Consider the following 11074-nt stretch of genomic DNA (forward strand, 5'->3'; position numbering starts at 1 on the left):
ACCATCTCCGTGAGCCAGTCCATTAAAGGGAGATGGAGTGTGTGAAGGGAGGTGATTACGCCTGTCATCACAGTCCTGGGCTTGGGGGAGGAAAAGCTGCCAGCTCAAATTTTGCAATCCACAAATGATTTGTTTTGCCCTTGGGCCCTCCTGGTCTGGAAGGAGAGAGCCCAGGAACCCTGTGTGGAAGTGCAGGTCCCAAGGCCAACAGACTGGCCCACATTCCCAGCCTCTTCCTGCCTTTGTTAGGTCCATGTGGCTGAACGATTTCCAGGTCTGTTGAGGCCCTTAATTTACAACACTTCCCAGTAACTGCAACTACACTGACACCTGCTGTTATCGGCTGCTGTTCAGAGGATGAGAGGCAGCCACTGGGCTCAGAGCCACTGTGGGGTGGGTGGAAAGCTCTATCCATCTCCCTGTCCCGCAGCGTCTTGCTTGAATAAACAGCTGAGCGGCTCTGTTCCAAAAGACAAAGGAATTTATGAGCCCTTTATGTGGCTCTTGTGCAGACTCACTCCTTGAGGGGGGAGGGTCTGCCAAGGGAAGAGGGAGAGTGTGCACCCAGGCTGTTCCTCACAGCACTTCCTTGGGTGGTGGTGAATGGCAGACGGTTTCACCTGCCCCTGAGATGTGCCAAAGCTGAAAGGACGAGCAGTCACCACACAAGATTTTTTTTTTTTCCTCTGCCAGCTCAAATGTACAAAACTAGCAAACCGCACATGAAAACCAAACCCCTGCAGCAGCCGATCCGAGTGATTTTTGTCATGGAAACCTCTTGACTATGAATATGAGGCCTTCACTTCATCCTGCCTTTCCTTTGGCCTCCTCCCTTCCCTGAACATGCAGCAGACAAGAGCCAAGCAAACGATTATGCAGTGATGCCAGCCTCCTTTCTTTGCAAACTTTGCAGATTTTGGTCCGAATTCTAACCTCTGTTCCACAAGAGCCCTCCCATCGACCTGTGTAACTGAGAGCAGAACTCAGCCCTGGGAGATGAACAGGTGTGTGTTATTTATCATGGTTCAGTTTGGGCAAACCTATTTCAGCCTATGGGTTGCTCACAATAAGCTGTTCACCCTGTGTGATTGGCTGGTACCCAAGTCACCTGGTGCAGTTTCTGCTCTCCAGTTACTTGACTCTGAAACCCACTCAGTCCTTTGCAGATGGCGGTGCAGATGCTCCAGATGTGAAATTTTATGCGAACATGCATTCGCACAAGTGGCGGTGAAGTGGCCTCATTCTTCTGACCAAAAACTAGCTCACAGTGGAGGTTAATCGAAGGGCTTATAGATATCAGCAAAGAGAATTCATCATTTTCAGTCCCATCAGTACATTTTTTTGGAGGGTAGTATTCACCCTGGTACTATTCAATCAGGTGGTCAAGTGACGGAGAGATGCTTTTGTAGTAATAATCTCCAGTTCTTTCTCCCCAGAATGATTGCCCTTTAAGAGCAGTGGTGAGCAGTGTTTATCTTACATGGTTTGGTCTGTCGTATTAAGGTGAGCTAGCTGTGTTCTCACCCTCTCTCTGTCTCGGTCATATCTGAGTGAGTGAGAACCTGTCAAGCTCCGAGCTCAGATCTATTGTTTAGGTTCCACTTCAACTCCGAAGTAAAAGAGGAATTCACTGGGGAGGATTTTGGAAGGAGAGGATTTTGCTGCTGTTACTTTAGACCATTTCTTGCTCGGTGTGAGTGGAAAAGGAGTGTGTCACTACCTACACCAAGGCTGCTCTGTTTGTGAGACTGACCAGAGGAAGTGATGTGGTGAACATAGCTGAAATGATGTGGAGTGTGAGAGAGATTAGACGAGGTTTTCCATCCCAGTCATTGAGAGCTTCTAGGTGTCTTACAACGCGTAGATCAATGATCATTTAAGGGAAGTGGCTTGCTTGCTTAATCAATAGATCCAGGGGCAGTACGGTGACTATTTAAGTGATGCAAACGTATCACCTCTGACCTCCCCACCTGGCAGCCAAGATATCTTCCTCAGCTCAGTCTTACATGGGTGAGGCTCTTAGTTGGGAGACCTCGCAAGACAAATGAGACCTCCCCAGCACACAAGCCCTGGGATGCAGGAATCTCCAGCGTACAAGGGCAGAAAAGCATGGCCCTCTTTTGAGTTTACAATCAGTTGGGTGTGCAAAAGTGGATGTGCAAACTTGGAGTGTGGCTTGTCGCTAGCTGAAAAGTTGCTCCACAGATTGGAGGCTCATTGTGCCTGTTTTTGCTTTAACTCTCCCCAGACCTTTCCATAGCTTTGATGTGATTTTTCCAGCTAAGTGAGGGGTGCACTGCCGCCTCCATACACAAGTGATGCCCATCGTTAACATTGTAGGTGGTCCCTCTGCAAAGTTCTGCTTCAGATCTGGATCCAGCACCAAACTTCCTCTTAGCTTAGGAGTGTTTTGATGCAGGGTTCAGGTTAAAGAGCATCTCTAAGGATCACACCCTTGTTTTCCCAGCTGCAGCACAAAGGTCTCCCTGTGCAGGTGGATCTGATCCTGAAATCCCTGCTCAGTTCTTTCTCAGGCAAAATTTCCTGTGACTTGACTGTGAGAGGACTTTAGCATTTGCCATCTGCTACATGAAGGTGACAAGATGTCTTATCCCTGGCTCAATCACCTCTGGGTATAATCTTTGCTTGACATTGCCAAAGTTCTTACAGTTCAAAACAACCCTCCACCCTAGCCCCCAGAAAAGAACATTCTTAATGAAAAAAGGTGCTATGTGCTTGTGTCACATGGACCTTGTTCCCGAGCTATTTTTATACAGATTTTGATTCATTGGCATTGTCTAAAAATAAGTGGTCTCCATGGCGACAGCTGCACTGTGAGATGTAGCGCATGTCGCCTTAAAGAACTGCAACAAAAGCAGATAGGAACTCTCGGTGTTTAAAATATAGCTCAAGACAATACCTGTGTGGGGTTCCTTTTATTTAAATGCAGGGGATATATTTATAACCATTTACCTTATTTTTCATGGTCTCTTTGAAAGCTGCCACCTGTTTCCTCTAATGCAGGCAAAATACTTGGCTTTCTATATTCCCCTTATATCCTCTCCCCTGCCAGTGAGACTTGAGCTTAGGGGGTGACCAAACGCCGTTTCCCAGGGATGCATTGGCAGCCACATCCCTCATTGTGTGCCATATTCCTGACTAGTCCCATTTTATGCTGCTCAGTGAGCATGGGTGGCAGGGTCCAGCCCTTCATGGTCATATGCCATCAATGTCCTTATGTTTTAAAAATATATGGCTACCACCATAATATTTGGGGGCCTCTAACTCAGGGGCATACCCTGTTTCTTGGCTGAGATCACCAGCAAGCAATGCAGGGGATTGGTTTCATAAGGAAGGATGGTCTTGTGGTTAAGGCTCGGGGCTGGGACTCTGGATCAGCTCTCTGTGACTGGGGGCAAGTCACCTAAACTCTTTGGACAAGATTTTGTGAGGTTTTTTTCTTTTTTTGGGTGCCCAACTTGAGACACCTTAAAGGGTCATTGACGTTCAGAACGCGTTGGGAGAACGAAGACTGTTTCTCTTTGCCAGGCTTAGTAAAATTCCAGGGTTGGGTCAGTTCCTGGTTAGCCTGGGGTAACTCGTTCCATTTATTAAGAGCTGCCCATAAGGCAGCTGATTTTGCCCTGTCAGAAATGTACACACACTGTCCCCACCCCAAGGGACTTACACCTGAGGTCAGATTGAGATACACCGGAATCCCGCCCACTCTGCTATGGCCCTGTCGCGATGACGGTCTTGTGGAAGGCTTCTCAACAGCCATGTGTTTGAAGAAGGTATCAGGGAGGAGCGGGGCTGCTCCCAGGAATGTGGGGTATTTGTATCCTCCCATTACTCACCAGCACCTCTCTGCTCTTTTTGTTTCAGTGCAGTGGCAGCTGCGGGCAGGGGAGGATGATCAGGCACGTGTACTGTAAAACCAGTGATGGCCGTGTGGTGCCAGAGTCCCAGTGCAACCTGGAGACCAAGCCGCTTGCTATCCACCCCTGTGGGGACAAGAACTGTCCTTCCCATTGGCTGGCACAGGACTGGGAACGGGTAAGAGCCAACCCACCTCGAGGCGTGCCTGTTCCAACTGATGGGTGCGGCCGTCCCATCCATATGAGGGACCGAGCCGTGGGAGGGAGGGTGCTGAAGGGGTCTTGGCTCCTGGGTCTGTTCCCCACTTTGGCCTGCTACGAAGCATGTCTCCTGTCTTGGCCTCAGGCTCCCCAAGTGGGGATAATGCTAGAGCTCTCAAGTGCCCCAAATGGCCTCATTGCTAGGACTTTGGGAGGTCACTGGTGTGATTCCACCCCCTGCTCCCCTGTGGTGTTGGCAGTGGGTGGTGGAGGGCCTGCGTGGGATCCTGGGCAGCCTGGTGGCCATTTGGGTGTGTTTTCCTCTCAGCTTTGGGGAATATGCCTGTGGAGCAGCACTAGGAGAAATTGTTCACTTGAAGGCCAGGAGTGAGCCCAGGCTGGGAGCGCACTGAGCTCCAGGTTCTTCTGCCTGAGGTCACACTACATTGGACGTCGCTTCAACGCTTCATTTTGGTCTCTCTCTCTGACTTCTGTCCTTGGCAGTGCAACACCACGTGCGGCCGGGGGGTGAAGAAGAGGATAGTGCTGTGCCTGGAGATCGTCAATGGGAAAATCAAAACACGGAACCCCACCGACTGTGATATCACCAAGAAACCCATAGAAGAAACCACCTGCTTTGAGCGGCCTTGTTTCAAGTGGTACACGACTCCCTGGTCTGAGGTAAGGTGCAGCCTGTAGGAACTGGAATTGCTGAGGTCTAGGGTGTATTCTGGGACAGCTGGGGATCTGATTAGAGCAGGGGACTAATGGATGGGAGGCAGCAGCATCCTGGTGAGAAGTAGGAGAGTGCAGTGAATAGGGCACCAGCTTATGAGCCAAGAGACGTGGGTTCTGTTCCTGTCTCTGCCACGTTATCTTAGACAGATTATTTCCTCATTCTGTGCCTCAGTTTCCCTGTCGATAAAATGAGGACAATAGCACTTGTGCACTTTTGTAAAGCACCCTGAGCTCTGCTGCTGGGAAGCAGTAGCCAAGCACTCAGTAACATCACTGCTGATGGGCACTCTGGCGGGAACCCTCAGCAGAGCCCAGCGGCTTACCTCTCCCGGCGGAAGAGGCAATCGTGTGGCTCTTTCTGTGCAGAGCACATGGAAACTGCTCTTTCTGGAGCTGTAAAATGTTTTCAAACGCTCACTCTGCTGACGGCTCAGTAGGGTTCATCACATGCCTGTTATGTTCATAGGATGCCAGTCTCCGGGGTGGTCAATCTAGAGCCGTTCATGGGTGCTACATCCACCCTTTTGCTAAAGATGTGGGGGCGGGGGGGGGGAGTCCATTCCTTTGCAAGACTGTTTGAATATGTGCACTGTGAATGAGTGACACCTGCTCCATCAACACCACTACAGCAATGCTTGGAAAACGTGCCCCCCCAGCTCCTTTCCCTGCTATGTCTGGCATGGCGAAGCCTGAACACCTTAGGAAGACGGCGCACAAAATGAACGGTTCCAGTTTAGTTCACATGGCACGGCCGGCGATGGATCAGCCAGAGAGGCGTGGCGCGATTGCCAAGAGCTGATTAGGAGTTGGCTACTGGTGCCAAGGCAGCCTTTTGCTGTCTTAGCAGCTCGGGGCGGAGTGCAGGCCCTGCCAGGATGTAATCAGTCCTTGCTGTGCTTTTGGAGAACAGCAATGAAAAGAAGTGTTTGGGTTTGGGTTATTTTATTTTTGCAATCGCTTATAGGAGTCTGGCTTAGTCTGCAGGGGCAGCTGTAGTAATTGGGTAATGGGACAGAGGGAGGAGCTGTAAAAGGGAGGGGGGAGATACTGGCAGAGAGTGGTGCTGGGAGAATTGGGGTCAGCACATGGTGCTCAGAGCAGGAAAACACTTCCCGGTGTGCACTCTGCCGATGGGTCAGTGGAATAGGCAAAGATTTCCCTGCGTGGTACTGGGGAAAGCATTGGTGATTTTGCTTGTAGCGTTGTTGCAGTGATGCTGGTCCCAGGAGATGAGGGAGAGAAGGTGGGTGAGGTAATATCTTTAATTGGACCAACTTCTCTTGGAGGAAGGAACGAGCTTTCGAGCTTCACAGGGAAAGGGAGCAACTTCCACCAATGGAAGTTGGTCCAATAAAATATATGATCTCACTCACCTTATCTCTTTGTTGATAGTTTTGAGGCAGTTCCCAGTGGGGCGCCATCTGTGTCCCCATGTCACTACTGCTAGTATGAATCCCCCCTCACCTCTCTGCAAAGAGAGAGCACAGCCTGAATGGTGCATGGAGGAGGCGCTGACCACTTGTGCCTAAAGATGGTCCCTGCAGAGCAGGGTTGAGGCACATTGGTAGGGGTCACTGCTCAGACGCCTTGCCGTGCTACAGCCTGTCCTGTGGTGAATGAGGGTGAGCCAGTCACTGGGGCTATTTCTCGGGCATGACGTATGAAAGCCCTACATATATCCCAGGAAATCGTGTAACAAGTCAGCTCCCTAACCATGTGAAAACTCAACCCTGGACCGGACTCTAGTTTCGACCGCGTGTCAGGGGCAGCTGTAGGGCAACTCGTGTTCTGCAGTCGGTGGCCAGAATCCAGACCCCAAAAGCTGGGTCTGGCTGTGGGGGTTCCTGGCCCAACTGCTGCAGATGAGCGTTTGTCCTGCCTCGCAAGTTGTTTGTTGGTATCCTTATTTTACACAGCACAATAGCTGTGCATGGTGCTTCAAAGGCAAATCACTAATCACAGGTCCCTGTCATTATAGTACAGCCCGTTCTTGCAGAGGGCCAGACAGCTTGTTGAGTTTAGTTTTTAAAACCAGTCATTGATGTGGGCTGGAATCAACACAGCAGCTCCCACTGCAATTCCAGCGTGACAATGCATCCAAACGTCAGTAAACAGGAACACGCCGTACTCAAGGTGGCGTTGGCTTTGCTACATCTGAACGAGGCCCACGAGCCACAGGCCCTGGTTCATCTGGCATTCCAAAAACTGAGGGGACTGGGACGTTGGGGCTGGGTGTCGCCCAGCGTGCTGTGCTGCTCCCCTTAGCTACATCAGCCCCAGGAGTGAAACCCGCCCCCATGCAGAGAGTCAAAGCAAGGCCTAGATGCTGTGGATGTGGGATGTGGGTGGTGCCCGGCTCTGCACGGCGGGGGGATGGATGTGCTGTGCTGAGGGAAGTCGGGCAGGTTTTTGGATTGGTTTCACAGCCACCAAAGATTTGATTCAAAAGAAAACTGTTGCACTAAGATGGGAGGTTATGTGATTCTTTCTGAAAGGGGAGCAGTGAGTTGCTGTGCACCCCAAAAACAGGGCTCGTCAGTTTCTTGTCGAGGTTTTCAGTGCACAGCCCTTGGAGGCCTGCTGCCTCTGCCAACAATATCTCTGTCTCGCTCTGTTCCTCAGTGCACCAAAACCTGCGGCGTTGGCGTGAGAATGCGAGATGTGAAGTGTTACCAGGGCACAGATATTGTTCGTGGCTGTGACCCGCTTGTGAAGCCTGTTGGTAAACAAACCTGTGACCTGCAGCCCTGCCCCACTGAGCCACCAGGTGAGGAGAAAGAATCCAGATTGTCTTGCCAAGACAGGGTTTGGGGCTGTGTTTTCAATGCAAGCCAGTAAGGAACAGGAGCTAGACTAAAGCCTTGTCTACATGGGAAAGTTTTTAACCATTTATACAGACTAAACTAATATGGTTACACAGGTATCGTTATACTGGTATAACCCCTGTGGGGACAGAGTCTGCTATAGGAGTGGCTTGTATTGGTTCACTTATATTGCGTGGGAAGAGGCTTAAAGCTAAACTGGAATAAGCCATTTTCACACTACTACTTCTCAGGTGCATTGATCTTCCGAGGTGCTGAGCACCCTCCACGCCACTCCTGTAGCATTTTTTGTAACAGCAGAAATCTGGCCAACACATTACTTCTCTTCATTGTTACACAGTGCTTGGGGCACTTGTTATAGGCCTCGTAGCCGCCCTCCACCCCAGAGATGGCTGCTTTTCAGTGGCAATGTATGTGTATTGTTTGTACAGTGATTTGGGACCTACGCCTCTATCCTTATTCATGAGGAACACTAGCTACTGTGCAATAAGCTGCAGCAGAGGCAGTTTAGCTTTTTGGACAGAGCACAGGACTGGGACCCAGGTCACTTGGGTTCTATTCTTGGCTCTGCACTGGGCTGCTGGGTGGTGTTGGGCAAGTCACAGCAATGCTCTGTGCCTCAGTTTCCTTACCTTTAAAATGTGGATAATGATACTGATCTTTGTGAAGTGCTTTGAAATTTACTGATGAATGATGCTGTTTACAGGGTTTTTCTGGATTTATTAATTTAAATTTTGAGGGTTGTTTTAGCTATTTTTGAGTGTACTTGCCTAGCAATAATCGGGGGGGTTTCTGTTTGTATATACACATAGTACTGTTTCAAACCACACTACATTAAAGTGCACTAGGTCACATTCAGCGCACGCCAGCAGGGTCTACATGGACCAATTAATGCATAACACATTAGCACACTTTAGAAATCAATCACACTTTAGAACTCCTCCCCCGGTAGACTCCATTACTGCTCCCTGTAGACAAGCCCTTCAATACAAGCTAGGGTGCAGAGACAGCCCCTTTATAAACAAACTGCACAGGGAAAGGGATGAGGTCAACACAAACTGAGTCACCCTTTCCAGTGTTTTTCTGGTGTTTATTGGTTAAATACCAGTTTCAATTGTTTGTAGCAGAGGTGTTTTATAGAGATTGATCGGTTACATCACAAACCCAAGCTATAGATGAGTAGTAGTATTTTCTTGTATTTTTTCCAACTGAAGAAAAATCTGCATTCAGCCCAGCAAATGTGTAATGGTGTCAGGTGCCCATCAGCGTCCGGCTAAGTTGGCCTCACCCATGCTATTCCTGCAGACGGCCATGTTAAGTTAAGGGGTGTCTCTCAAAGGAATAAAACTGGCCTGAAGCCAAAAAGCTAACTGTGCACAAGCTAACTCTGGTGGCGTGCGTCTCTGTGAATTCCCTTCGAGTAAGTTTCAGCTGTGCCATTATTTTCATGAGTTTGGTCTGCTAATGTACTGGGGGATTTGTAACGATCTCATTACCTGGGTGCAGTCTGGTGATTCAAAGAATCCATGAGCGTTAGTGAGCATTTAGTTCTAATGCACTAACAGGATTTGGGAATTAGAATAGTCCTGCAGCTAAAGCACAAACCTGGGAGTCATATTTGAGTTCTGTGCCTGATTCTGCCGTGGCCTTGCTGTGTCACCTCTGGTAACCCAGCTCCCCCATCTGTCACCCAGGGAAAGTGATGCCTGCTTGCCGTTGTGAGGTTTGCAAGGTGCTTGCAAGGGGCAAGGGTTTGCTGGGGGCAAAGTATTGCTAAAAAACCCAGCAATTAGGTGGGATGCTTGTGCACCAGCAAGTCCTTCTGGCCGTCTGAGTGATGGGTCCTGGCTCCGCTCAGCAGCCTCATTGTGGGAGGAAGGTTTCCCATTCATTTGTCCACTCTCCCACCTGCTCCAAGTTTCATCACAGCTCCCTTTATTGGGAGCGAATGTCTGCTCCGCCTGGATGGAACTGGATCGGGCCTCCTCCCGCCGTTCAGCTGGTCTCGCATGCTGATTTTTTACCATCATACTGCTGCACTCCTGATCATTTCAAATGTGTATTATGACACGTACATTACTGGCCTTACGTTACGTGTCTGTACAGCACCAGACATGGTGGGGTCTTGGTTGTAGAGGCAAGGAGTTAAATAGCGTGGGAAGAAATGAGCTAATAACATAGACTAACTTTTTTCATACTGTTGCCTTCTGACCTCACTCATATGAGTGCCAATATGTGTTTCTCTTCGCTAGATGACAGCTGTCAGGACCAAGCTGGAACGAACTGTGCTTTGGCAATCAAAGTGAATCTCTGCAGCCACTGGTATTACAGCAAAGCCTGCTGCAGGTCCTGCAGGGCTCCCCACTCCTAGTGGAGAGATTAGACTAATTACTGCAGCACTTGGAGATGGAAGGAATTAAGGGTAGACTCATTTTGAGCATCCAACATTTGGCAGGAGAAGTAACATACACCAGGGTGATGCTCCTGGGTTTGACGTAACCACTTACCGATAGCTCATCGTACCGGCATTATTAAGCGTTAAATGTGCCGCAAACTTGGGGTAAGGATGTTTTCTTCCACCACTGCACAACTGCTAGTCTGATTCCTCATAGCGGAGGGAAATGGCACCAACATTTTGTTTCGAAGCTGACATGAAAGCTTCGTTACTACTGTACATTGGTAGCATGTGATTATCAAAAGCTGTACATAGAATCTTGTATATTTGATGCACTCTTAATTCCAAACAGTTACTTGTTTTAAAAGGTCTGTTCTTTGTGTTCTGCACGAGTTTCAAATTGAGAACGTCAAAGTGTCAATCATGTGAAATTAAAGCACCATTATGTTTGCCTTAGCAGAGGCTCCTATAACCTGTTTTCTAATTCATCCCACAAACCTGCTTTCTAGCCTTAATTTCCTTTATGTTTGGGAGCTGAATTTCATTTCCTAAATGAGCGCAAGCCAAAGCCTTTTGTAATATGTAGGTGTATACTTTTTCAGAGAATTTTATCTTGTAATCAAACTTTAGTTTCATAGGCCTTATAAAAATCATATTGCTGACATATTGTATATAATAATAAAATATAACTGCACTTTATATCACAAAAAGGACGTGCTCTTTTTAATATATTTGTTTGCAAACAGTGAACTTTATCCCTATAATCGTTGATTTGTACTCGTATGTATATTTTAATAAAATTGTCATATTTATGGTGGTATCTAGTTATATTCTTGAATTTTTAGCGTGTCTGTGCCTGGATATTGGCGCTGATGAAGAGGTATTGGATAGGCGTCACTGTAAGCGTAGGGCCTAATTCTGCAAACAAGCATCACTGACTTTACTGCGGGAGGAGACCTAGTGAAGTCAATGGGATGTAAGCTCTTTGGGGCAGGGACTCTGTTCACACAGCACCATGCCATGACTGGGGCCCTAGACAT

At 48.5% G+C, this 11074-nt stretch overlaps 1 protein-coding gene across 4 annotated transcripts in view; it reads left to right on the plus strand.

The window, feature by feature from the left end:
• The window catches only part of ADAMTSL2 (ADAMTS like 2), a 57603-nt gene extending 46858 nt beyond the window's left edge, over window positions 1-10745 (plus strand). For all 4 annotated transcript variants that reach the window (XM_032767652.2, XM_032767650.2, XM_075060708.1 and 1 more), the window contains 4 exons: window positions 3886-4056; window positions 4584-4760; window positions 7440-7584; window positions 9892-10745. In XM_032767652.2, coding sequence (XP_032623543.1) covers window positions 3886-4056; window positions 4584-4760; window positions 7440-7584; window positions 9892-10010 — 612 coding nt within the window. In that variant the 3' untranslated portion in view covers window positions 10011-10745. The remainder of the gene's footprint in view (window positions 1-3885; window positions 4057-4583; window positions 4761-7439; window positions 7585-9891) is intronic.
• Window positions 10746-11074: the final 329 nt, after the last annotated feature.

The sequence above is a fragment of the Chelonoidis abingdonii genome, chromosome 24 (genome assembly GCF_003597395.2).
Source record: "Chelonoidis abingdonii isolate Lonesome George chromosome 24, CheloAbing_2.0, whole genome shotgun sequence".
Classification (NCBI taxonomy): domain Eukaryota; kingdom Metazoa; phylum Chordata; order Testudines; family Testudinidae; genus Chelonoidis; species Chelonoidis abingdonii.